We start from the raw sequence: 26,819 nt of genomic DNA, 5'->3' as shown, positions 1-26,819 counted from the left end.
AAAACCTCAAAAAAAAAAAAAAATTGTGAATCAATAAGCAAAGAAGACTAAACAATAGAGAAACGTCGATCAATAGAGAAAATCGAATAAGAGCCAGCGATCGATCAACCAAACAATGAAAATCGATAACCAAAACAAGCACAGCGTCTGAGACAAAGAACTCAGAAAAACTAGTGAAATAACCACGGCAAATTCGACTTGTAGAGAAAAAATCAAAGAAATCGGTAACAACAAGAAGAAACTATTGGAGCTAGAATTTCTCCGAAGAAAAGTTAAGAAATCTTCGAAGAACTGTGAAAGAAAAACGAAACGAAGAGCTGAGAAAAAAAACGCAAGAAACTAAGGAAAACCAAAACACGGTTTTAGAGGAAAAGTAAGAAAGAGAAAGCGTATTTGGAAAAATGATTCTTACTTGCTTTCATTAATTGAATAATGCATATACGTACATCGATTTGCTTTACAATATGTTTGACTAAGATAAATAAAATACATTGAATATTACAAAATTAAGCTAAGTAATGCTACTATTCACAGCTTATAGTTTATCATTTTCTTGCTTGGCTTGATACATAGACGTCTAGAACTCGGCCATTCAAATCGACCCGACAGGATTCTCGGCTCGATTTCAAAAGTCCATTAAGCAAATGGATAAGTTGATTGAGAAGTACCCAATGTTGAATCGCGAATATCAAAGTGTGCAGGAAATTATGGATAGTTTGAGATTTAAGTTTCGTGTTATAAGAGCGAGTTTAGGTGTAAAATTGGAATATGATGGTTATCCCAAACCCACATAGGTTGAATTTTGAGGGTTTTTTTTTTTTTTTTTTTGGGTATTTCTAGCATTTAGGAATTAGTATGCATTCATTATGCAGCAAATTTTTTAGCTATCTCTACTGTTGGAACCTTGAATGGTTGGTTTTTTAGTTTAGCTCCTTTTGCCATGCAAGAAATGATGGCAAAATTGTGGTGTTTTTGTTTAAGAAGGAAGTGCTTTTTACTGTCGGTCTTATTGTGGTTTATATTGGTTGATGTTCGTTTGATACCAAACCAATATCAGTTTAAGTTGGTTTCGTAATTGCTGAGTTTTCGTGCATAATGAAGACCATAAATACAAACGCCACTCCTGGTTTCTGGGACCATTAGTGAAATGGAAAGAGACCGTTGTATCTTGCATTATTTTGAACAGGGTTGCCAAATTTTCACAAGCTAATGCTAATTATAAACTATTTGGCTGATTGAGTTGAGGATGAAATGGGAATTAATAATCCAAAATGTGGCTCTGCGATTGATGTTCATTTGCGAAACAGTAGTTGTTTGTAGCTCTAGAAACTACTTAACGTTAGGCTTTGCATCCAGTTCAATTTTCTTTAAGTTTCCTGTCGGTTGTTTTGTTCTTAATTTCACTTCTGCTACATTTAAGATTGTACACGCTTTTTTTACTCAGCGTTTGCAATTACATAGCAACTCTGTTACATGCAGCTTGAACATTTCACTCCTACAATATGGTCAACTGTGGTCCTCCGAAATTGTAATCGCAATTTCTTATTGGTGTAATTTTTATCATCTTATCTAATCTTCTTTTGCAACTTCAAAAGAGAGCAAGGACTAGCAACATGTTGAAGTGGGCTCTTGCTTCCTGGTAGTTGTACATATCTGAAAGCGAAATCAAGACTGCATTACAATCAATTGAAAGAGCTGCAAAGCTATTCCCTCAAGCGCCAATTGTTAAGAAGTTTGAGGATGCAACCTTTAATGGAATTGGATATACTTGTCTCAATCAAGTTTGGATCTAAAGCCATCTCTAGATTCATGTCCTTTGACGAGTGCTATGCTTTCCATGGTTAAAGCTGCTTTTGTAGCTATTGACATCCAGTTACTTTGTGGAATTCATCCCCACTTGGTGTCATCGACCATATTTGTTTTCATCCCTTTGCACAAGCATCTTTGGACCATGAGAAGACGTTGGCAATAGATGTTGGCTCTATTCCTGAAGTTTTGAGCTATTTCACCGAAATTATTTTTGTATTAGACAAGAGAGAAGAAAGCATGTAAAATTTTCATTTGAATTCAGCAATAAATCCTTGCAAATGGAATTAATGTTAAGGTTCATTTGTTTGGCCTCGTTATTTATAAATTCATTATCTTTGTTATTCTACTACTGTATCTTTATTTTGGATATTGTTTTATTAGGCATTTGAACATCCTTTGAACATTTCACGCAAAATGAATTGAATTTTGCATTGGGAGCAGGTCATTGTTGTGCTCTAAATTGTATCCTTTAGTCAGAAAGAAAGAGATGTATGGATGAAATTTTCATGTGATATGGTGATTAAAGTAGTTTTCATTACATGCTATCAATTTTGTGGGCAGTATTGTCTAAAATTAATGGGTTTTTGACTTCCTTACCGGAACTCGTTGTATAAGAATGAACTTTATTTCTGCATTGCTAATGATTTAAATGTAGATTGCAGTCCCTACCTTCTTGTATGGAGCTTCCAATTATATCAAGGGAGGACACTCACTTCAATCAGAAGAGAAGTGGGTGATTTAAATTCAAGCCTAATTTGGAACCAATGAATAGGAGGGCCAAAATCAGAGTACTTGTTGGTGCAGCCAGATGAAAAAACAGCTCAATTGACTCGAGGAAAAGGCATTGTCATAATTGGAGCAACCCCATTGGGTTGCGAACCAACAATGTACCTGTCTTCTCTACTGACATTGTTGCTGTTCGCAGAATTGCAAAACGAGTTAATGGGAGAGGTGGTGGACTTCGGTCTAAACCATGGCTCTCGCACATGGTGCTGATATAATTGAGGTAGCTTGTAACTTATTGGAACCAAGTAAGGTGGGGGAAGAAAAAGTTCAAGAAGTTGAGTGGCTTGCAGTGGAAGAGGGTATAGCTGTAGGGAAGGGTTTACTGATTTCTCACAAGAAAAACAATTGAAAGTTACTTGAAGTCCGGTTCCCTATTGTAACTACCAAGTTGAAGTATTGTAAATCTATATCCTTGGAATTATCGTTCAATCAAATATGATTTGAGTACTTGTCCACAAACATGAAATCTGGGGTTGTTCACCATCTTAGAGGCAGCAAGTTTTGTCATCATATCAGAAAGATTGTTTGAACATTAGCCCTTTGTAAGTCTATTTCTTGTCATAGCATTCCAAGGTGAAACCAGATGCCTGTTAACTATTGATTGATCAAACAAAGACTTGTTCTGCCGTTCTAATATTGAGGTACTATATCTGAAAATCATATATGTTTATTGATGCTTATATCATGATTATCTATTGAAATATCTTTCCTATAATTATTCTTCATCCTTCATTGTTAGACAAATAGTCCGCAGATAGCCTGAAGCTGTAGATTAGTTCTGTACAGGCTACAAGGGAGGTAAAGTTCTCAACCATTTGTAAGAGTTGAAGCAAAGCCTAGATACATTTACTATTGCCAGTACTAATACTGGAGATATAAATATCTTATGCACACCTCTTGCTAGCTGAAGCACAATGGACTCCAACCAAAAGCTCATGAATAATTATTTTTCTTTATTTTTTATAAAATGAAAAGTTAATTTAATATAAAATAATTTTTTAGCATTGAAACAACTATTGATATACAATATTGACATGAAATATCATTATTAGATTAAGAAATATTAAAATTTATAATTTTAGTTAGTTGGAGAACAAGCTCCAGCTCTCTGTTTTCAAGTTCCAAAGCAGCTCCACCTCGAATCACATGCTATCAACATATGATTCCACACAATAAGTACCTAAGAATTGAGGAGGTGGTTGGGGGAGATGACATCAATATTGCAGATATCAGTAAAAGCTTTAATGATGACAGGATGTTGACAAGGTGAATTGAGCTCCAAGAAGCAATATAGAAGATGTTGAAGATCATCTTTGGCGTAGATTTCTTTTTCAAAGATCATTTGCAACATGGAGTGCCTAAAATCTTTATATGGGTCTTGAGAGTTCTTCACCATAGCAATGCTTTTTATCATTATAAGAGCTTTTGGACACTTGTTTTCATGTATTTCAGTTTTGGAGGCAGCAGAAGAGATTTTGGTTTTGGAATTGGCAAATGGGTTTGGAGTTGGTTCGTGTAGATACGAAGATTTGCAACTTGCATTAGCTTTGGCTTCTATGAGCATTGTTTTGAGGCTTTTCTTGTTGGGCATTGCGAAATATGCAATGCGAAAGAAGAGATGGGATTGGTGAGATATAGGGAAGAGAAGAGAAGTTGGTAAAGGTCCTTATTGAGCCATTTGACTTAGCGTAGGGGTGAGTTTGCGCATTAATTTCATACATTTTCTACAAGATCTCTTTTTTTTTTTTTTTTTTTTGACTTTTATGTTTATCTCTAACCTAATCTGATGACAACATTGTTTTTCTTCATATAATGAAACTTCCCTCCCTAGGGATATGGATATTAATTAAGCTCAATTAAATAAATATAGCTTAGCGAGATAATATAGTGACGAATTAATTATACTAGGCTTGGTAAGGTGTAATCTTACATTTGATTCATCACTATTAGAGGAGTGTGCACGAGATTATAAGAATTCTAATCTATTTTTGAAAATAGTTATGAAACAAAGATTCAATATAAATATTTAATATTTTTATTCGAATTGAGTTTCAATATTATATGAGATGAGATTTATTCTTTAATAGCCGAATGCATAAATATATACTCTTGTACTTTATAGAAAAAAATCTTGTGACACCCTAAATCATACGAATTACCTATTATGCTCGTGAAGTTATAAATTTTACAAATATTGTATCTCTCTCTATACTCATAATAATATATATATGCTAACTAAAGATCAAAAACACTAATATATATATATATATATATATATATATATATATATATATATATATATATATATTAGTGTTTTTGGTATTTATGTACGAGATATTCACTTTTGAGATAATAATTTTCATATTTTTCAACTATCTAATAAGTGTTTAATTGATCTAATTTTAAAATTTTGAGTATTCAATAGAATAATTTTTGTAAATTGAAGTACTTAATTGATACAATTTTATAAATTGAAGTGTTCAATAGATCAAAATAAAAATTTAGGGTGCCACAAAATTTTGACATAAAGCACAGCGACAAGTACAAGATGAATTTATGCAATGGGTCATTCTTTAATTAAAATCAACTCTGCTGATCTAAAGTTTCATCACATCTCATTTTACTCTATAGCTGTTAAAATAGCTTTCTTTTAACCTAAAATTGGAGATAAGTTGATAAAATCGAATTGTAGACCATTATCCTAACATTATAAGATTCTGCACACTAAGACATAGTCTAATTGTAAGTGTATATACGGCCTGGCAATAGATCCAGTTCAAATCCCTCTCTTCCAATACTCAAAAAAATATATATATATAAGATTCTACATCTCATAAAAAAGATAATATTTGAGGTAATAAAAATAGCATTTAATAAAAATAAAAATAATAAAAGTAAACATTTAGTAATGATCTTAAATTTTTCAAATAAAGCTATGGGCGATGTTTTAAAGAACAGTATTTGTCACGCCCGACTCTAATCACTAGAGGAATTGTCCGCTTTGGCCACGGGGTTGTGCCCCGGCCAACACCTACACCCGCTCTCACGGTTTTGTCCCGCAGGTGAAATGGGAAACTTCCCAGGAGGTCATCCATCATAGGATTTCCGTTAAGCGAGCACGCTTAACCCTGGAGTTCTTTCAACTCTCCAGCCATTCCACCAAAAAGCACCTCTAATGATTAATTTCCTCCTTTTTGATATATGATTCGATTCATTCCTGTGTCCCGCATTCGACTACCCTAGCTAGCCTGCCATCCTAGGATCGCTTTGCCGGGTCGGGATGTCACAGGCCCACCAGCTTCCGCGTGGTTCGTCCTCGAACCATACATCTATTGGAGGGGGTCCGGCTCTAATACCAACTGTCACGCCCGACTCTAATCACCAGAGAAATTGTTCACTTTGGCCACGGGGTTGTGCCCCGGCCTAATCCGGCCAACACATACACCCGCCCTCACGGTTTTGTCCCGCAGATGAAATGAGAAACTTCCTAGGAGGTCACCCATCCTAGGATTTCCATTAAGCGAGAATGCTTGACCCTGGAGTTCTTCTAACTCTCCAGCCATTCCACCAAAATGCGCCTCTAATGATTAGTTTTCCCCTTTTCGATATATGATTCGATTCATTCATGTGTCCCGCATTCGACTACCCTAGCTAGCCTACCATCCTACGATCGCTTTGTTGGGTCTGGATGTCACAGTATTGGTCATGTTGTTTGTATTTTCTGTCAATCAGTTGGGATACTAGACTCTAATGAGATTGAACTCTTTGTTATTTTCACAGCAGTTGAGATGTTTTGCAATTCAGATTTTAAAACATTTCCATCGATTGTGGAATCTGATTCTAGAAATGCATTATGTTGGATAATTTATAAAATAAGAGGTCATAGAAGTGGTAGAAAAAATTTAATAAGTTTGAACAAATTATTTCACAAATTGATGTAAGACAATTTGTTCAAATTGAAAGAAGTGGAGATCATTTTGCATATATATTGGCGAAGAAAGGTATTGGAACTGAATTTTCTCATTTTTGGCATGGTTTTAATTGACATGATGTTTGGACTTTTGTTGATTTTTTATTTTCATTTTGCTCTATTCTAGTTTTCATCTCTTACCTAAAGAGAGGTTCTCTAGTTTTCTCTATGTATAAATTTTTCTTATCAATTATGAGCATTAGGTTTTTTAGGTGTATTAGAAAAAAAAAACTTGTTGGCTTAGGTTTAGTTTCGCTCGAATTTGGTAAGTTTTTTCCTTTTTTTATTATTATCTAATAAAATTGATTTGATTGCTGATAAAAAAATAACGGATTCATAGTTAGAATTCTTTGATTTACTATTATTTTTCTTTTATTCAGGTTTATATTTAGAAATTTTGTTTAATTGCAATCAATAACTATAACAACTTATCTTTTTTTATTAAAAAATTAAATAAAGATATGAGAAAATCTAAATTAATCCCTTACTTGAATTTCACTTTTGTCCCATCAACTCAAATTTCCATTGTCTCGTTCCAAATAAAAACTGAAGCTTCATTTTTAAGACTCAAATTTCCTAAGCGTTTTTTTTTTCTTTGATATCCAATCCATTTAAATCTATAAAATATGAAATTTTTAAGTAAAAAATTAATTTGAATCTATTAATAAATGTAAAAGAAAATGCTTATTTATTGATATCTAGTGAAGTGCAAATTTGTGGGTATTTACGTGTACAAAAGGTTTGAAACAACGGTTGGTAAAAGAATTTCAGTCTTGAAACGTTGTATTGAATGAGGTACTTATTAACACTCCGATGCTTAAGTTAATAATAAATAATAAAGGATTATAGAAATTTCCGTATTCCACGTTTACTGTATCTCAAGAGCTAACTTAATTCTGCTGAATTTCATTCATTGTGGAGCTAATTTTGCTTAGTCGTGTTGGCTCTGTTTTTTTAATTTTTGTATTTCTTTCTCCTTTTTACGATGTTATTACTTAAATTAAAATATAAAAATATAGTTTTTTACACAAACGAATTTGTATAAGATAAAATTTTGAAAATTTAATCTCATATAAAGTTAACCATAATTTTATAGAAATATAAAAGAAGAAAAATTACTATATATCATGAATAAATTTTTATTTTAGATAAGGGAAATAATGCTTATCTTACCACTTGAACTTGAAAAATACATGATTTTACCTAAATAGCCAAATTTTTATAAAAAATAAAATTAATTTATAAAATTTATTAGTTAAAAATATTAAATATTTTTAGAAATTTTATTTTTTAAAAAATATTTTTATTAGTATTTTAAAAAACAAATTTTTTATTAGTTAAAAATATTAAAACATTATTTTTTTTTTTAATAATTGGCTTCCAGATTTTTTAATGCAAGTTTAAAAGGAACATTGTATAAAAAGTTAATTTTTGAGTAAACGACGCATTATTGCTTGATATAATACGGTTCTAAACGAAATAAAGTGCTTAATTTGCCTCTACAAAATTATACCTATAAGGCTATACAAGTAATTTGGTCCTTTTGTACTCCATTTGGTTTGCGGTCAAAAGTTATCCGCCACGCGAATGTGTCTCTTCGCTCATGTTGCTACTTGGCAATTTACTCGACCATAGGTTTCCAAATGGCTTAGAAAGATAAAATGACCAAAATGACCCTTAAAGTTGATCAATTTGCTGAGCTTCTCCATGCCACAAGATACAATATATTAGCAAAAATAATGTGTACTTTTTTTGGATACAACAAAATAAATTAGCTATTCAATGAGGAATGAAATGTGTAGTTGGCAGGATAAGCGTAATTAAGAGTTGTGAGGTTATTATTGTCATAGAAGTCCTATTTCTTTTCCTTTCATTTCATGAACTTTGTTGCTTGGTTTTAAAGATAAAACTGTTCCTTTCCAAGTTAAAAATTGATAATTGGGAAGATGTATGTTTAGGCATAGACAGTACCTATTTTGCTAATTAATATCAATGGCAACAACCGTACATTTCTCTCCTTTCTTTTGTGCTGCTTTCTCGAGCAACAAAAACTTGAACAAGTGCTGTTTTGGTTCTGTTGAAGCACGCAAATCTAGTTTCAGAAGCTTCAAGGCGAGAGCCATTAAAGAGAAAACAGAAGAGAGGAAAAATCCACAATCATCATCTTCTTCTTCAGCTGAAGAAATTGCCAAAAAGTATGGTCTGGAAGCTGGTCTGTGGAAGGTATCCAATTTTCTAAAAATATTTGCTTTTGATTATGTTTCCTAATTGGAGAAATTGATAATTTTATATAATATCACGAGGATGAAGATATTCAGCACAAAAGAGGAACAAGATGGAGAGGAAAAGAAATCAAAGGGTGAGCAAGCAAAGGAGCTGCTAGCAAAATATGGAGGAGCATACCTGGCCACATCAATTACTCTCTCCTTAATCTCCTTTTCTCTCTGTTATGCACTCATTAGCGCAGGCATTGATGTCCAAGCTTTGCTGCAAAAGGTCAGGCTGAGTTTTAATTTTAATTAATTTCTATCTTCTGCACATAGCAAACCAGTAATTTATCATTAATTAACGGTTTTCAGGTGGGAATTTCAACTGACGAGGCTGGGGAGAAAGTTGGGACCTTTGCTTTGGCGTATGCTGCGCATAAGGCTGCATCTCCAATTAGGTTTCCTCCAACTGTAGCTCTCACTCCCGTTGTTGCTTCTTGGATTGGAAAGAAAGTTGATCAAGACAAGTAACTCACCTTCAAGTTACTTTTTTTTTTTTTTTTTTTTTTCTATTTTTTTTTTTTTTAGAGAATGTAAGTATTTTATTTGTAAAATCTACTTTTGATTTGGAAAACTTGAACTGAGCCAAGCCATTTAATGCCCTTTGTTTGCAATTCAAGAGTTGAAGCTTGAGGAAGGTTGCAATATCATAATTTCTGATAAATGACACACTTCACATCATGATTGAGATCAAATATTTGCTATCACATAATTCTATATCTTACATCATTTTACAGACTGACCACATGCCAAGCCAAGGTACTGAGAGTATAACAAAGCTGAAATTGCAGTAGTATACAAGGATGAGCACAAAAATTACATTATTGACCTGGTATCTTCCAGGGTTACATGGATTTGCATATCTTACTTGACCAAGCTGTACAATGCACGAGCTACTTCCTATTTTTCAGTTAGTTCCTCTGAGGGACTTGAAAGGAACATTTATGATGCAACTCCCAGGAACCACCAATCCGACCTTCAGAGCATTCATAATGCTCAGGAGATGCTTAGGCATCATATCTTCTCGAGTCTCGACAAAAAGAAAATAAAAAGCCCCTGTTATCCGTCTCTACTCATACACATTTTTACATATTAGCCTGCAGTAGTATTAGCATTTGGAGGCACTTCCGCTGGATTCAGTGGTGGAGTTTGGGGCTGAGGTGTGCTGACATTTGCCATGCCATAGTCATCTTGAAGTGTACCAAACTCATTCCACTCAACTCCAGCTATAGTTGAGTCAGGGAATTCAGAAATTAATCCTCAGCATATGAAGTTAGCACAACATTTATGTAAACAGAGTAATATTTTAAGGATACGTTCAGTTCGCCACATGTCTGTGATGCTAACATCAGCATCTGAAAGAAGCCAGTAATCTGCATCACTCTGCAAAGAAACAAAATAAGAATGCTCAATTTAAAGATTTTCCAAAACAGAAAATACCTTGCCATTGAATCATGAACTATTCTCCCACTGACTTAGTGCTCATCTATTCTTTAGACTTATTTGTCTATTATTGAGACGATCATTCAGAATCAGAACATATGCTCATCCTTGTAAGATTTCTTGACATGTTCAAGGAACATAAGACATTAAAAATTGCATACATGAAAGACATGAGATCAAATAACAAAACAAACTTACATCTACTTCTGAAGGAACAATCTTCATAAGCCCACTCACAAAGTCCTGAGAGGTGGTGAGATCTGAGCACATTCTATTAGAATCTTGTCCTTGCATTTCAATCTCCTTTCCTCTACTCTCTCCTGGGATCATTGTAGTGTCCATATTTTCATTAAATCCTGAACTTGATGGATAGTTTGGAGGTGGCTCAACACCTTGAATCTCTTCAAATTTCTCCTCAAATTGACTAAGATAACAGGAGACAGAGAGATGGAGATCAGGAAAATTATTTATAAATTCATTATACATGACCATTCCATTAATCTGGAGGTTTAGTCTCATCAGCTAGATAAAACAAACAAAGAAGTAACAGTACCTAACAAGATAAACATCTATGGGACCCATCGTACTTCTAAGAACTATCCTGTATCTCCTCTGAGGGTAGTCAACAGCCTGCTGCAGAAAGGAAAGCCTATGAGGAGTATGCATGAACAAAAATAATCCGTAAATTTTCCTTGATTGACTGCATTTGGGAGTACCTCATCAGGATCTGGGACTTCCAGAGTGGTTCCATGTGGAGCTTTAATTGCTATTAATGTTTCGTTCTATTAAAAACAATATACTTAATTATTAACAAGGAGAAATTGTATTTGAAAACGCAAGAATAATCCTATCATCAAGTCAAAAACTCATGATGATGAAGCAAGAAAAGGAACCAACCTGGAGAGAGGGTAAGCTCTTGATGTCTTCCTCAGTGACAAAAAGCCACCTAAGATGTTCAAAACACAGGATCGGCTGATTTCATCAGTTAAAACAATAACTGTAGTGTAAGCAAATTAATTTTGGTGGAAACAACAGGAGAAAATTTTACTTTTGATTATTTTCATCTTCACTGAGATCCCTTAATCGTTCTTGCATCTCTCTGCAATGTTTTTGAACCATCAGCACAAATCAAAAGTTGTAAATAAATACATAAGAGGGTTGCATAAGCAGAAGGAAAGATTATACAACCTTATTTGTTCATCTAATCTGCGTTCCTGAAGGTTAAGGTTTTCAACTTCTGCCTGCAAGAGAAAAATTCATTGATAAAAAAGGGAAGGGAAAACTTTAATGCTTCTTGTTATCAATAGAATATTATCACCATTTTTCAACATGGCATAGCGAATGCTATTCAACTCGGCCACTCTAAATATTTGTAGATTTAAATTTAATTCATTAATGACACGATGGCCAATGACAAGAGGGACCCTAACACAATCGAATAGGCACATTTAACAGCAAACTCTGAGGGTCGCATTTCAAACAGTAAAATTTATGCTACAGTCTTGCATCAAGAAAAATTAAAATTGGTTTTCCATGATAAAAGAACTTATAATCCAGAATGGAACTATAATTCCTGCTGAGTTTTTTCTGGAAATATTTCAACCACAAAAAATAAAATGAAAAGAAATACGAGAACATATATAAATGTCAAGTACACACACATACCAAGAAGCAAGTTGTCAAATAACACATACCTGCAAACTAGCAACATTATCATCTGCTTCTCCTGGCCTTGAGACATCAAGTCCCCTGATATTAATCATTCAGTCAGTTACTTATCAAGTACAAAATTAATTAACAACAACTCATAATAACTAATTTTAGATAGAAATTGAGATCTAATGCAGAAAAAAGAAGTGAAAAAGAAAAGGATTAGCAGAGTTAAGCCCATACTTCCACTGAATTCTGTTCTTGAGCTTCTTTTCTATAAGACCAATTCCTTCTAGAACATTAGTTATGTCATATATCCGCCGCTTTTGCACCTGTGGAGGCAGAAAACTTTAGAATCCTATAACTTCAACTTGCAGGTAGGACTGGATGGAAACAAATATCACCTCTAAAGTGTCAGCAGCTTTATTAAGATCAAGAATACCATCTTCAGCATGTTTGATCAAATTGATGAACTTTTTTGTCAAGAGACCTAAATCAGAATCCAACAATATGCTTAATTTCTAAGATACAATTAACTCTATTCCAGAAAACCTATTTCAAACAGAAATCATAATTGTATAACAAATCTGCTTCAAAATAAATGCACAAGGCATAAAGAATGAATGTTTACCTAAGGAGCTATCATAACGGCAGGGACCAGTTGGTGTAAGATTATTTGCTGGAGAACCTGCCAATTTGCAAAACTATTCTTATTACATGCATCAACTTTGATTTCATTTTTCAGCAAGAGTTTCAGTAATGGTATGGGAGAGTGTTTCCATAAATCAGGAAGAACTTGAACATCATACCAACTAAGATGATACTCCAGACTGAAATAATCATTCACCAATAGAATAGACCATTACCACAAGTACAGGACAACACTTCTAAAATTTTACTAAGTGATACTAACCAAGACTTGATGCAGCATTCTGAGGTCCAGATTTACTGCTCTTTGAAAGCCTTGAAGTTTTGGGTACCTTTCCCCCTTTTCCAGATACAGGTGTTTGGAGAGGACTGGTAACTACTTCTGTGAATCCAGGACCAGTATTCCACTCACTAGATTCAGCTTCATGTTCTGTTGCATCACTCTTCCGCTTTAATGGCTGACAAAAACAATTTAATTTTTTTGAGACTACAATTAATAACATATGCATATCATATAATCATAAGTTAATAGAGTAATGTAAGAAATCCAGCCATGCTTAAACCATAATGAACACACATGTGCATCAACTTCAAAAGTTCTTGTTTGCATGTGCATCTGAGTACATCTTAAAGAACCAGTCTAATGTAAAAGATGCTAGTTATCTCAACTTGTTAAATGAGAAAATTCACAAAGTGAATGCATAGAGTCTCCCAGATTCTTGTAAGCTTAAAAAAAAAAAAAAAAAAAAAAAAAAACTAAAACGACAAAGCACTTCAAGGCACTAAACTCTCTGTTTCTTTCTTTCTTCTTCTTTTTGTTTTTTCCCTGTGGGGGTTGGGAGGGTGTTGGGGATAATTAAGAAATTATGAGAACAAAGTTGATATCATAATAGAAGTAATCTGGATGTCTGTGGAAACAGCTAACTAGTCATAAACTATCCACTCTTAGCCTGAGCTAATTGGTTGGCTTGGGGAAAGAAACTATGCTTGAGTCAGCGGAAATGGTTGACGACGAAGAAAATCATAGGTAGCTGCAAATACAATTCATATTCTTTCGATTATAAAAAACTTACTTAATAATAGTAATATTGCTGTTATTAATAACAATTCACAGATTTTTTGTGATAAATACACCTTGAAAACTAATCCAAGAAAAAGGTAAAAACAAGTAATACACAACTTTGAAGGGCTTCTAAAAAAGTACAGAAGTTCAGCATTCTGAATCAAAGTTGCCAACTTTCTACAAAGGAAACCATCCAACCAGACATCTTAAGCTCTCTTTTGATGAACGTCATCTTAAAACCTGCCGTTCAACATGTAACTCTAAATAATACACTATAAATAAAAAATGATAAGTACATACATGTGTGTGTGTGGGTGAGAGAGAGAAAATATATATGCTTATATATATTCAGCAGAAGTAATGTTAAGCATTTGATTGGAGAAGACAAAGACACATCTGATAAATTTGAAAAGGAAATTTTCTCGACAAACAAACAACCATAGTTACCCTTTACTCTTTTAGCATAAATTGCTTTAATGAGTGACAAGTGGACCCAGTAGAACCAGTATAACGCAATAACAACAATAAACCAGAAGTGGTACCAGTACAATATCCCATACTCTTTACAATATCCCATACTTTTCCCAAGTACCAATGATTGCTAACCTCCACAACAATCTTGCTCAAACAGGAGACTTAATCTTAGTAATTACAAGCAGATCTATAATCATCCTATACCCATAATATACTATCAATGCGAGCAATCTGTTCAAAGCAATCCAAATTTTTTCCCCTCTCAAATAAGCACAGTACAATGGTAACAACCCTTGTAAGCTATTCAGAAAAAAAGACTAGCTTGTGTCATCTTATTGCGACAAAGAATTCCTGGCATTTTGCTACTAAATGAGGAACACACTGAGCATCTCTTGTACAACTTTAGAGAGCTGATCTGGCTAACCTTACTTAGTAAAAAACAAAAACTTAGTAAGGGGGAAAAAAGGAAAAAAATGCCAAAAATATCATTATAGACAGAGTTGGGAAAAAGTAATCCAAATAATGGTTGAATATATTGCGCTACACATGCTGCTTCAATAATGTATGAAAAAACTCCTGAAAGTTATTCATGCAAGCCTGCAATGACACGAGCTTATGGGCCAAGAACAAAAGAGATTTCACCCATGATTGCTAAGATACAAGTAATCATCCTATCATCTTAGCTTGAATAATTTCAAGGCATAATGATCATATTCCTTCAAAATTCAACATAATAAATGTGTACTTGAACAGTCACTCGAAATTTCGTGAGCATTGAAAGATCCTCAGTAAGAGAACATAGAAAAGGGATAAGAAAATGAGAGGAGAGAACATAACTAAGGTGGAGAGCATGTTAGTTGATGCTTTCACTATACTTTGCAATGTCATGGCTCAGAGGTCACCCATTCTATATCCTTCTCAAAGTATGATGGCATGATTATTTGTTAAGCAACTTCCTGGAGGAAGAAGCAAAATGCAGCAAAGAGTCATCATCTCATGTTCTTGTAGATGGTAAGTTATAAAGAGGAAATGAACTTAACAGCAAGATCGATTCGTCTTCATTCAAAACGTACATTAGCAAACAATTGGACGTGATGTGTACCCAAATTGTTGCAAAGGGCAAAAAAGCATAAACCAAACAAGTCATTTATGGAACAAGGCATAATCAAAATACAATATATTAAAGACCTAAACTTTCCAGGTCTTGACAAAATTTTGTAGCTTTCAGTGGTGAACAAAACCAAAGCGGCAACACTACTATGACAAAAAGCAAATTAGTTTTCCAAAAAGTGGAAAAGAAATTGCCAATTGAAGAAAGTATACTATATATGTTGATTTTTTAGAGAATATGGGAGAAAGGATTTTCTTTTATATCTCTGTATATTGAATAATGAGATTATATACATCCTATTTATACACAAACATCTTAACTCTAAATAGGAAAAATACAAATAAGGAAGAAGCAATATTCTCTCCTAAATAGGCTTTACAGTGATATTCCACACAAGTCAACGATATATATCAACTTCAGGTGGCCTCATGATGCAACATAAACTTGATTAATATGTATCATTTTGTGACGTGTAATTCCATATCCCATGCTACTTCCACAGTTCTGAAATAGCAATTCAATTCTAGTTGTTTTGATTCTTGAACAGTCATCATCCAAGGTTCAAAGTTTCTGCAATATGTCTATCAGTTATGAACATGCCACGAACTTAATAGGAGCACTCTACCACATACTATGGCTGAAAATGCCAGGTTCAACAACTATACTGTTTATGGATGGTTGCATTCCTAGATAAAAACTATTTCTCTGAATGCATAACCGTTCTATCACGTATACATAGAATGATATTCTTGATACAGTATGTTGTGTGTCTTGATAAATATCAGTTCCAGGTCAGACAGTGATGTCCAAAATTATACAATCAAGTTAGCTTGAGTTGATACAATAGGATTTCTTCCTAAAAATTACCGTAAGGCGTTATCTCTAATGTAAAATATCATCGTCCAATAAAAATTGCAGATGAATCTTCATAGCTATACAGTACAAGAATTGACAGGTAACATATGAGAATCATGTGTATTCTCCTGTCACATATTTATGATTTCAAGTCATGAACCAAAATACATTTTTTTCTTCCTAACTTGCAAATTCAAAAATTTGCTACATTATGAACTTCAAGAGATGAACGCCCCTAATAGAAATGGGAAGGCCCCTTTGAGATAGCCAGCAACTAAAAATCAGCCTGCAGAAAGATTTATATAGAAATAATAGAAAAGTAAAATACAAAAGAGATATCACAAACAGGTAATTTCACTTCCTCTTCATGGTCTAAGCAGCAAACCAAATATAAAATTTGTCTCACTCTCTCCCGCCCTCCATATCCATCTCTCACAAGAAAAATGACATTCTCCTTTGAGAAAGAAAAAAAACTTAAATCACTAACACATTAAACAAGCTAACGAGAATTTAGGTATTACTCCCCATTTCCACGAAAACATCACTTTCCTTCTGTTATTAATACCAGACCAAGAAATGCATGAGTATTAACTGATTTCCAAGAAATAACAGAGCTGTGGACATGAGGGAACTTGAACATTTAATGATAAAAGTCGAGTGGGACAAGGATAGAACTTCGGCTAACAGTATAAGGAAAAAAAGGAAAAACCAAAAGGATCGATAAAGATTGGCAAGGACAACCTGGATAGCATCATCAAATAAACATGAAAATTATGAGGACTTGGTATACACCGAACCCCTGATTGGAGGTAAATGAGTTTCACAATTAAGGCAAGACAGCAGAGATAACCGTCTTTAACAACAGTAAATGTCCCAACTCCCTAGGCATCTGTTATGACCTTATCATGATATATAGTTTTTCAACTATATATTTAAAGAAAACTTTTATGATCTCCAGTACAAAGGAAAACAAGCTTAGAATTTGGATTTCAGGCCCCACCAAAGATCATACTAGCATATGCAATTCAAATCCATAAGCTTATGCATCATAACCACATACATGTCTTCAAAGTGATGTTAGAATTTTTTTTTTTTTTTTTTTTGCACCACTGAGGCTTATAGCTGAAAGATCAAGCACGTCTCAAAGAAATAAATACTTCCAACATTCCGTTAAATTTGTAGGTTTTTGATTTTTCACAGGAAATAAGAAAATGATTGAATCATCTTAGTTTTAGAAAAAATAGGGATAATTGACTAATTTACCCATTTAATTAATATTCATTTAATTAAGACAAAGTTTAATCTAGACATCTAGACAAGGGTAAAGTCAGAGTAAAATAATTTTCTAAAAGTGTCATCTAAATAAAAAAAAGTCAAAACCAACAAATTTAACGGAACTGATGGATTACTGTTGAGAATCAAACACTTGCCATTTTTTCAACTCCAGTAACAACTTCAGTGCTTCCCTCCAATTATCTAGGATGTTTCAGTTTCAATCAGAAAAACTCCGCACACAGCATTGTCATTGGCATTCATACAGGATACCGAGCTCTCTTACATAATCAAGATAGTAAAGCAGTAGTTTTAAGTTTAGATATAGTTAAAAGTTAACAGAATTGAGGGGTCACAATTCAATAAGAGGAACAAAAGCACAATCTTTCGTCAAATTCTGAACAATTTAACCTAGTGTTACAAAAAAAAAATAAAAAAATGTTTTTGTCTCTTTAACCCTTCAATGTATAAATAATCAAAATGGAACCTGGGTCATCTAATACACTTAGCACCAGCTGGTTTACCCCTGAACCAAAGCAAAAACAGAAGGAATGGGAAGAAAAGAAAAGCTTTCTCATACGCTTAAGCAAAAGGTTTATAGGCCGAATTCTTGAAAGTGAGGTAAATATATCAATTCAGCAAGAAACGGCCTGAACAGCATAGAGTTCAAATTAATTCATGAAACCCACATCAAAACCCCTTAAAAAATAAAAACAAAAACTAAATTTCCACAATTATTTGACAGTAACCAAATCAAATCGTTAATATCGAGGGATAAACTGCCAGGAAGTGATAAAAATCATAAACCAACTAGATCTCCAAGATACAAAAAGCAAAATTGAAAAACCCAAACACATGGAAAAATAAAACATTAGAAAAAAACAAGCAATACTAAAATGAAATACTTACGGGAGGTTTAACAACGATGGCCTCAACTTCATGATCTGGAACTCGGCGGGGCTCATTTCCAAAGCGGTGATAGTCACCGGGAGGAAAAAACGGCGGCTTCATAGAAGAAAAAGGGAGCTGCCGTTTCAAGGTATTTTGCATGGAGCTCTGCTGCGCCTGCCTGGTGGATGGATTTGGCGGTTGCGAATTTGACATCAGAGGTAAACGAACACACAAAAAAGAACTGTAAGAGTAGAAAAATCGAAAATTCTTTCAAGGGTTTTTGGCTGCTTCAGCTAGAAAGATAGAGAGGATCTACAGAGTGAGTAGACGTGAGAAATCGCGAGAGAATGATTCGTGGAATTGGGTGAGAATCGGAAGAGATCTGTGCGTGTGTTTGGTTTGGGAGGAGAGGGAAAAAATAAATAACAAAAAAATAAAAAAGCGGGAGAGAGAAGTGAGCAGAAAACGAGGGAAGAGACGAAGGAAGGAGGGAATTTGGTTCGGATATAAGATGTGGAGGGAAGCGCTTATAGAATAAATCATAATATAAAAAAAAAATCAGAAAAATAAATAATTACTAAAAAATTAACCACCTGTGTAAGGTTAAAACTGTATACAGTTTTGGCTCTTTGAACTCTAAAAAATTTAAAAATGATTTCCTCCTTAAGTCGTAAATGATACATAATTAATACGTCTCCGTCGTAAATGTTTTTCGCGCAGTTTAAAGATAGCTAATTAAATTTGTTTAACTATATTTTTTTTATTTTTCTATATATTTTTAAACATTTAAAAATTTATATTGATAATACCTTGAAAAATTCGTAATAAAATGTTTAATTAATACAAGAATTCAAAATTAATTATCTTAATATTTTTTTTCTTTACTATTTCGTAAATTCAATTAATATCAATTATTTACAAAAATTATTATACAAGAGTATTGTAGGGAAGTGAAAAGAAAAACATTTAAAAAATATAAATGAGACCATTATTTTAAGACACCTAGAAGAAAAAGCGAGACTATAATTTTGAAACGGAGATACTAAAATATGAAAAATATAATAACTTATATACTAATATGTATTTGACTTAATATGCACATAAATTATTATTAACTTTTCAAAATTTTTTTTAAATATTGAAAGAGAAGTTCGAGTTGCATACGCATTTACATTTTCTTTATAGATATAGAAATTTTTAAAAATTCACATAAAATTTTATGGGAAATAACAATATAAGTTACACTACAAGTAATTTTTTTTTCCTTAAATTTTATTGTAAAGACTTAAAAATATAGAATGCCAACTTAAAATATTTTAAATCTAAGGGCATTGACTTTTTTTCTTTGTTCCTGTAGATTCAAGGGCATCAGGTTTAATCACTATTATGATCACATGATAAGAAAACTCCTACATATATGGCCATGTGATTTGTTATTTAAGTCATTGGTTAAAAGTATGATAATTATCTTAATCAAATGAAGTTGTCATTATTGCAATCTTGTATATTTTGAGGGTGATTATGTTTTTTGGACTTACTGACGTGGCGTGATGAGGTTGAGAGATCATGGAATACATAATGGGGACCAGGGTGTACACTAGTGCATATAAGATAAAAATAAATAAATTAAATCAATAAATAAACAAAGTGAGTGACGATTGTTTGGCGCGCATTTCCTGATTGTTTTATACCAAACTACGGCTCTTTTGATTTGTGTGGGCTGGGCCTTTTCAATCTAAATTAGGCCTAACATTAAAATTGAAGTGCAACCGTTTCAAGTTTGTATTTGGCTTTGGGTTTGACAGCATCCAACACAAAATTTTCCACTTTGCTTGTGTTGTCCTTTGGGCACATGTAAAGCTTGCTGTGACTTGTCACATTTAACGGAATTACATTCACTTTCAATTCGTTAACACAGGTAATTGAGATTGGGATCTGTTCGGACACGATTCTGGTTATCGCGATCAGTTTAGACTTGGCGGCCGGTTTCCATTCCAAGCGCAATTTCCGGTCCGATTAGTTTCTCTGCAATTCCTTGTTTTACGGCTTTTTCTTTTTCTTTTTTTCTTTTTTTTTTTTTAAATTTTTTTAACCGGAACCTGGTTTTCCAACCGGTTTGGGCTAGTCACAGCTTAGCCACCCTGTCGAGTCTTATTATTCAACATTGAAGATTGAAAAGGTGATCACTTAGGTGAAAAAAGCCAGGTTGGATCCAAACTAATTTGACAGGCACCTTGCGTATGAGTTAGATTGAAGTGATGAAGCTTCTTCTTGCTAGATTTTGACTTATTCAAGGCTTATCATCAAGAGAAAGAATCTGTTACAAATGCGTAAGGATCATGCCAATGAATGATGAGACTAAAGTTAACATTTTTTTCCAAAATATAAGTAACTTCCAAGCGCACACATACCTCTCGATTGAGACATAAAGCAAATAGGCTCTGATTCAATCATTTCAAGCAATGCATTAGAAGTTCAAGAATAAGTTTTGATTACTTTCATTCGGACATCAAAATAAGTTCCTATGCAATAACTTCTCCCTTGAAAAATATTATTTACGTTGAAACATATGGGCTAGATCAGGATCATCCAAGTCCACATCTAACCATCCATTTAACCGCATGTATTCGATATAATGATCCGGTGGTTTTATTGCACGACAATTTCTGGGAATAAAGCCATGAATCATCTCCAGATCTCGGGCAAGCCAACGAATGTAAGCCTGGTCCACTGGAGGCACAATTTTCAAGAGTATCTCCTCTCTTTCTTGCTTTACAGTCACAGGCTTGTTTCCCATGTTTAAGTGAACTTAATCTGCTTAAGAAATTGAGATTGACAAAGAAAGCAACAGCTGTAAATGATAAGGAATGCGTAAACAAAGACGAAGAAAATATAGTCATGGGTCCTTATTTCCTTGACAATATCTTAACATTATTTCTCGAATCACATCTTCAATGTACAATTGGGAAACTGTTCCTCTTGTGCGTATGGTAGAATTCAACATATTCAGAATCATATTAAAGCTAAAATTTGGTAGTAGTAACATTAAAAATCAGCACCAGTTGAATGTTACAAGTTCAAATACAGCTATAACATCTTGGTGACAGGGAGGATCCACAAAATCATGAGAACTTTTTTTTTTCCATGCATTGTACCGAAACACAATGATACTTGAAATATACATAATAAAACTCACACTTCACAGGGCTCACAAGAAAAAAGAAACAAGGGAGATTATCTATAGGCCATTCAAATAGAATCAACAAATAGACTGAAGGAAGATACTAAGAAGTGAGAGCAACAAATTACAATGAAAAATGTGATGGATAGACAAAGAAGCTTAGAGAAATGTGGAGATTATCTATAGGCCATTCAAATGAAAAACAAATGACAAGCTTACATGTTATTATTCTCAAAGAAAGAGGAGTCACACCGATGCTTTTATTTTCTTGAAAGCATGGAAAGGTATTACTAATAGAATCAGCAAAACAATATAGCAAAGTTATGAAATACCTCTTACCACAAACAATAGGCAGGATAGCAGCCATCTGCTAGACAGATGATGAAAAAAAAAAAAAAAAACAAAGCCAAAGACATAACAGCCCTCTAGTGATAAAAATATCATCACCTTTGATTAGATTTGCAGCAACAAAGAATAGCAAAACAATATGATTCATACAAAGCAAAAAAATTAATTCACCATCCCTAACAACATTAGGGTTGGCAGCTAGGTATATATCCATTGTATATTCAAAAGGACCAAATTGCAAAAATATTTGCCTTTGCAAATAATTGTATAAGACAATTTGCGAAGCCCCAAACAGAAAAAGGGATGATAGACACACTCCATAGATTGAGAACCCAGATTGGCAGCAGCAGCAAAACAAGATTTCTGGCGTTACACTACTCCAGAATCAAAATAGCAGCCAAAAAGGAATAAAGACAGCCAGAGAAACCAAATCTAGCAAACACGATCAGAATTAAGTTTAACGTAGAAAGGAAAAATCAGTCTAAAAACTACCAAATAAAAGAATCAAACTATGATAACAAAAGTTCAGAAATTCAATTTGTTTAATGAGGCTAAAGAACCCGAACCAAACTGAAAATCGGAAACATAGCTAAATGGTAATGGGTAATGGCTAAGCTCAATTTAAATAACAGAAATCGCAAATAAGAAACACAATCCAGAATTCTATAAACGTACCTTATTGACGAATGGAGCAGAATGCACAGCAGAGATGAAGCGAGGTTGAGCGTGCAAAGTTCGAGGATATTAAACTCATTTTTATTTACCAAGATAACCTCGCTTTTCTTCCGAATTACAAATATATCCAATAGCATATAAACCCCCCAGTAGCTCAAATCGCTGCCGCCTGATGTCAACCTAATTATCTCCTGCAAACATCCCGTGCACTTCCTTCGCCTTCTCGCTTCCTAACAGGTTCTTTCTACTCGTATAATTCCCTGCTTTCTTTTCTTTCTGTACTTTTGTTGCCGGAGGTTTACTATAGCGTTGGTGTTACAAAAAAAAAAAAAAAAAAAAAAAAAAAAAAAAAAAAAAGAAGCATATTCGGTAAATTGAGATCAAGGGTATTGTTTTCATTAGCTGCCATTTTAACCGATTTTGGCTAGCAATTGAAGATGATGACTTCCAGAATGTTGTTTAGGTCTGTTGGGGTTCATTTCTATGCCATTGTTACATATTCCATCTTGATTCGTCTGGGAACTCATGGCATTTTTTCTTTTTGGCCAGAGAAATTGATTGCGTTGAACCAATCTCACACAGGAGCTTCTCCTCCAGCTGATTCAGAGCTTGCAAAATGTCATCTACAGGCCCTGGACTTGAGTCTCTCGTAGATCGTATGTGAATTCTTTAACAACTTTTTTTATTGCTTTTTATATTTTCCAGTTTCTGAATGCAAAATGAAATACAATGCCCTTTTCTTTGTATTCAACTAGCCCTTGCTTGCTGATTTAGGTATAGAGGTTTAAGCATCCCTAAAATTCAAACTTTGATGCATGAAGCAATTCGAAAGCCGTGTGGTAAAATATTGTGTTATTTGGAAAGCATGTTGAACATTAAGAAATTAGTTTGAAATTTCATAAGATGATAGAATAAATTCGTAAACCAGCAATATATGAAATAAAAATATGATGGAAAAATACTGGCATGATTAATTCAGATTGAAAGCATAACTCTGATTGACATTGTTTTTACTACTACTTGACAAGAAGTATATATATATATATATATATATAGTGTTGTTTTCTCGTAAGCATGGCCTCAATGAGTTGATAAAACAGATTGCAAGTTTGGCAACATAGAAGGATGCCCAGGCACTCATGAACAGAGTTTTTTATGGTTATGGAAGTGTACTTTTTGAGGTGTTTTTCGGCTTCGTTTGCTAAACTTGCTATTTTGCTTTTTTACTATTGTATTTGAGAATAGTAAAATATTAATAAAAGAGGGAGTTTAATAATCAAAGCTTTTATATATATATGTATTCGATGGTTCACATTAATTTTGCTGAGGAAGTAGCTCAGACTATACTTCACCCTCCCTAAATGGCATTGATTTATTTAGTTTTGGGGCTCTATTCCTTTTGTTTGGCATAGTTATCCTGTAACCTTTTCCTTTTTGTACAGAAACAATTTCAGTTATCACCAATGATGGCCGCAATATAGTGGTGCGTTATAAATTTTTGGCCCTATATATTTGCATGACTTGTATCTCTTAAGTATTTCCATTTGATTTTTTTGTAGTATCATCTTAATTGTTAAGGGGGTTTCTAATTCAGGGAATCCTGAAAGGCTTTGATCAGGCCACAAATATCATCCTCGATGAATCTCATGAACGTGTTTACTCCACTAAGGTGATCCTTTGATTCATTTACCATAAAAACATATCTGGTTGATTAAATTAGGTGTTTGTTGCAGTGAATTGTTGTTGGTATTGCCTTATGAAATTCAATATAGACTCATACTTTAAATTATGTAGAGATATTTTAACTAGTTCTGTACAAGTAGAATTTCTCTATTTTGAATGGCATAATTCTAGCTACTATGAGTCTACAGTATAAGTCTATAGCTTGAACAGTTGAAGGTGATATAAAATAAAACATACTTGCACCATTAGAATGACGGTTCATTGATTTGCAGGAAGGTGTTCAACAACTTGTTCTGGGTTTGTACATAATAAGGGGTGACAACATGTAATTTCTCTTCTCATTGTTGTTTGTGTTTCATAATCTTGATGTGTCCTAAAATGGGACTTCTCATATTTTCTGATTGATTCTTACAGAAGTATTGTAGGAGAACTAGATGAGGAGCTTGATTCACATCTTGACTTGTCAAATGTAAGAGCTCATCCTCTGAAGCCTGTCATCCATTGATCAACTATGTTATTGTAGAGCAGATGACAGTACAGAATCTTACAACTTTGTTAAAAAAATATATATATTTTGCCCTTATTTTTTAAAAAATAGACTAATTTTAAGTTCCTTATACTGCATTACCTTCCATCCGTTATATTGCATTACCTTCCGTCCATATTTACAGTCAAATATGTGTAAAATGACACAATTGCCCTGATTACACCTTCTTCAAGATCTAATCCTCTCCTCCAAAACTTCTTCAAAACCCTAAATTTTAATTGGCATTAAACAAAAATATTAGACAATATTGATTGTTGACAAGAATCATCAACTCGCTGCAGTTTCCATTCTCCATGAAATAAGCATTTGTCTGCAAAAGACATTAACTATCCATACTTCTAGTTTAAACTAACCAAGGGCAACCTTCCAAAAACACTATATCATTAAACAACATTTTAACAAGAGCAAACTTCCAAAAACATTCAATAAGAACTCAAAGAATTAATCAAATAAATTGGCTTTTTGATTGCATTTTTCAGACGCTTTAGTGTATTGCCTTCTTGATCTCATAGAATTATTGGTCATGAAAGCCAGTTTTTCATAGAGAGAAATAAAAAACTATGAGTGAAGCAGTTCAAGTATTTGAGAAATGCCATCAAATAGCCTAGATATTACGAGATGAGAGGAGCTGAGTGGCTTTTTGATGTGTTCATCGTAGAAACTTTATTTTTTTCAAACGATTTGCAGTTTGAAGAGAGGAAGGAGAATATGGTATTTTAGTAAAAAAAATTCTCTATTTTTGCGGTAAGTATAATACTTGATTTGAGTTTTTAAATTCATGATTGTTGTCTTTGTTTTTTTTTTTTTTTTTTTATTCTTCTTTGTTTATGTTATACTAGTACTAAGAACATGCTTTGCAAATTAAAACTCGTTATACTTATTTATTTATTTTTTTTTTGAAATATAGTTTATTATTTTTATAATATAATAAAAATGATAATAAATTATTAAATAAAAAAGAATATATTAATTAGGTGTTTTTTTGTTTTATTGTAGATATTATAATATGTATGTAGAAAAAATAAATGAATAGTAAGAAAAAATGGAATGAAAAAATAAAGTTTTATGATTGAAACGATATGGAAAGTAAAAATAATTATAACTCAAGCAAAATAATATCTTTAAAATTAAGAAATAAAATGATAAAAAGAAAATTCTTTGACATAAACTAACAACAAACCCTATAGCTAAAGAAAAATAAAATTTTTATGCTGAGTTTTTCTATAAGTATATTTTAATAAGATTCCTAATTAAGTTATATTATAATTCATAAATTATTCACAATTAAATTATTACTCCTTCGTCTTATATTCAACTATTGAAAGTACAATAATAAATTTAAATAATAAGTATCAATTTTTTAATTATGTTAATTGAATTATTTTTTTATTTTTTTAGAATTGTACATTATAAGAGTGAGTTAACATAGCTAAGTTAATCATAGATAACAATTTACCATTTATTATTAAATCATTTCATTATTATGTTAATAGTTTTATTTCAACTATTTTTAATTTTTTTAGTAATTTAAATTAATATAAAATAAGTTTATATAATTCTTTGTCAATTGAGTTAAAATATTTGACATATACTTCATATTTCTTAATTGCATGTTTAACTTTATTTGATAATTGGTTTTTATTTTGGGGTCAGTATAAAAAAAATTTTCAATTTTCAATTTTTATATTTTCTAGTTTAATATGTTTAATTGAATAGTGTTAACCAATCTAATTAAAAATTATTATATGACTTTAATCAATTAATAAATAAAATTTGAAATTTAAATACATGCAAAAAAAATTATGATTTATTATTATATTACAATTTGAATATTAGAATTCTAATGGCAACCTTGCTACCCTCGAATACTTGAACTAAAAAAATAAAAAATAAAAGATATTATCTTGACAAATATTAATCTTACAATTCAAATAAAATTTGAACTTTTATTAATAAAATATAAAATAAAAGGAACAAGAAAAGAGAAAATGATGCAAAAGAAGTTATGGATTTTGGTTATAACCTTAGCAACGGATAAAAATTTCATTGCTAAACCATTTGTAGAACCCTTTATCAACCCTCAGCAAAGGAAGAAGAATGAAACATAATTTGTTAGTTAATAAAAAGCAATTTAGGTTATAACTTT

The 26,819-nt window shown here is 32.7% G+C and overlaps 5 protein-coding genes and 1 pseudogene across 7 annotated transcripts; 4 read left to right on the top strand and 2 right to left on the bottom strand.

Annotated features, from left to right (window-relative positions):
- The first annotated feature begins 1,613 nt into the window (after nucleotides 1-1,613).
- LOC149499036 (formiminotransferase cyclodeaminase-like protein) lies at nucleotides 1,614-3,505 on the top strand (annotated as a pseudogene).
- A 172-nt stretch (nucleotides 3,506-3,677) lies between these two features.
- LOC149499035 (uncharacterized) lies at nucleotides 3,678-4,177 on the top strand. The gene is given in 1 exon segment (XM_089718619.1): nucleotides 3,678-4,177. A coding segment is annotated over 1 exon segment (360 nt). The 5' UTR covers nucleotides 3,678-3,754; the 3' UTR covers nucleotides 4,115-4,177.
- Nucleotides 4,178-8,407: 4,230 nt separating this feature from the next.
- LOC105636396 (FAM210B-like protein) lies at nucleotides 8,408-9,527 on the top strand. The gene is made up of 3 exons (XM_012219653.4): nucleotides 8,408-8,788; nucleotides 8,876-9,061; nucleotides 9,145-9,527. The coding sequence occupies exons 1-3, from the start codon at nucleotides 8,558-8,560 to the stop codon at nucleotides 9,301-9,303; spliced, it is 576 nt and encodes a 191-aa protein (XP_012075043.1). The 5' UTR covers nucleotides 8,408-8,557; the 3' UTR covers nucleotides 9,304-9,527.
- E2F1 (E2F transcription factor 1) lies at nucleotides 9,517-18,749 on the bottom strand. 2 transcript variants are annotated; one of them, XM_012219654.4, is made up of 14 exons: nucleotides 18,258-18,749; nucleotides 12,839-13,031; nucleotides 12,557-12,613; nucleotides 12,330-12,415; nucleotides 12,169-12,257; nucleotides 11,970-12,024; nucleotides 11,464-11,516; nucleotides 11,324-11,374; nucleotides 11,173-11,221; nucleotides 10,992-11,057; nucleotides 10,829-10,908; nucleotides 10,474-10,699; nucleotides 10,149-10,215; nucleotides 9,517-10,058 (listed from the first exon to the last, which is right to left on the bottom strand). In XM_012219654.4, the coding sequence occupies exons 1-14, from the start codon at nucleotides 18,450-18,452 to the stop codon at nucleotides 9,925-9,927; spliced, it is 1,401 nt and encodes a 466-aa protein (XP_012075044.1). In that variant the 5' UTR covers nucleotides 18,453-18,749; the 3' UTR covers nucleotides 9,517-9,924. The 2 variants fall into 2 exon arrangements, with proteins under 2 accessions (XP_012075044.1, XP_012075045.1); XM_012219655.4 differs by having other exon boundaries at nucleotides 10,829-10,905; nucleotides 18,258-18,748.
- A 1,908-nt stretch (nucleotides 18,750-20,657) lies between these two features.
- LOC105636399 (aspartyl/glutamyl-tRNA (Asn/Gln) amidotransferase subunit B) lies at nucleotides 20,658-22,584 on the bottom strand. Its single transcript, XM_020680228.2, has 2 exons — nucleotides 22,444-22,584; nucleotides 20,658-21,053 (listed from the first exon to the last, which is right to left on the bottom strand). The coding sequence occupies exon 2, from the start codon at nucleotides 21,034-21,036 to the stop codon at nucleotides 20,791-20,793; it is 246 nt and encodes an 81-aa protein (XP_020535887.1). The 5' UTR covers nucleotides 21,037-21,053; nucleotides 22,444-22,584; the 3' UTR covers nucleotides 20,658-20,790.
- LOC105636398 (sm-like protein LSM8) lies at nucleotides 22,542-24,743 on the top strand. Of its 2 annotated transcripts, none has more exons than XM_012219656.4 (6): nucleotides 22,542-22,680; nucleotides 22,993-23,099; nucleotides 23,886-23,926; nucleotides 24,038-24,112; nucleotides 24,399-24,451; nucleotides 24,541-24,743. In XM_012219656.4, the coding sequence occupies exons 2-6, from the start codon at nucleotides 23,060-23,062 to the stop codon at nucleotides 24,629-24,631; spliced, it is 300 nt and encodes a 99-aa protein (XP_012075046.1). In that variant the 5' UTR covers nucleotides 22,542-22,680; nucleotides 22,993-23,059; the 3' UTR covers nucleotides 24,632-24,743. The 2 variants fall into 2 exon arrangements, with proteins under 2 accessions (XP_012075046.1, XP_012075047.1); XM_012219657.4 differs by lacking the exon at nucleotides 22,542-22,680 and adding an exon at nucleotides 22,706-22,906.
- The last annotated feature ends 2,076 nt before the right edge of the window (nucleotides 24,744-26,819 follow it).

Source organism: Jatropha curcas, chromosome 1 (genome assembly GCF_041381405.1).
Source record: "Jatropha curcas cultivar XTBG-Jc1 chromosome 1, XTBG_Jcur_1.0, whole genome shotgun sequence".
Taxonomy (NCBI): Eukaryota; Viridiplantae; Streptophyta; class Magnoliopsida; order Malpighiales; family Euphorbiaceae; genus Jatropha; species Jatropha curcas.
This window is presented reverse-complemented; position numbering and strand designations above follow the sequence as displayed.

Excerpts from the sequence above, each read along its gene's own strand:
- LOC105636396 (XM_012219653.4), top strand. The coding sequence starts at position 8,558 with ATGGCAACAACCGTACATTTCTCTCCTTTCTTTTGTGCTGCTTTCTCG. Across the intron at positions 8,789-8,875 it reads TGGAAGCTGGTCTGTGGAAG|ATATTCAGCACAAAAGAGGA; the intron begins GTATCCAATTTT and ends ACGAGGATGAAG. Across the intron at positions 9,062-9,144 it reads TCCAAGCTTTGCTGCAAAAG|GTGGGAATTTCAACTGACGA; the intron begins GTCAGGCTGAGT and ends AACGGTTTTCAG.
- E2F1 (XM_012219654.4), bottom strand. The coding sequence starts at position 18,452 with ATGTCAAATTCGCAACCGCCAAATCCATCCACCAGGCAGGCGCAGCAG. Across the intron at positions 12,416-12,556 it reads CCGTTATGATAGCTCCTTAG|GTCTCTTGACAAAAAAGTTC; the intron begins GTAAACATTCAT and ends ATTCTGATTTAG. Across the intron at positions 10,909-10,991 it reads AAGTCCCAGATCCTGATGAG|CAGGCTGTTGACTACCCTCA; the intron begins GTACTCCCAAAT and ends TCCTTTCTGCAG.
- LOC105636399 (XM_020680228.2), bottom strand. The coding sequence starts at position 21,036 with ATGGGAAACAAGCCTGTGACTGTAAAGCAAGAAAGAGAGGAGATACTC.
- LOC105636398 (XM_012219656.4), top strand. The coding sequence starts at position 23,060 with ATGTCATCTACAGGCCCTGGACTTGAGTCTCTCGTAGATC. Across the intron at positions 23,927-24,037 it reads ATGATGGCCGCAATATAGTG|GGAATCCTGAAAGGCTTTGA; the intron begins GTGCGTTATAAA and ends TTTCTAATTCAG. Across the intron at positions 24,113-24,398 it reads AACGTGTTTACTCCACTAAG|GAAGGTGTTCAACAACTTGT; the intron begins GTGATCCTTTGA and ends ATTGATTTGCAG.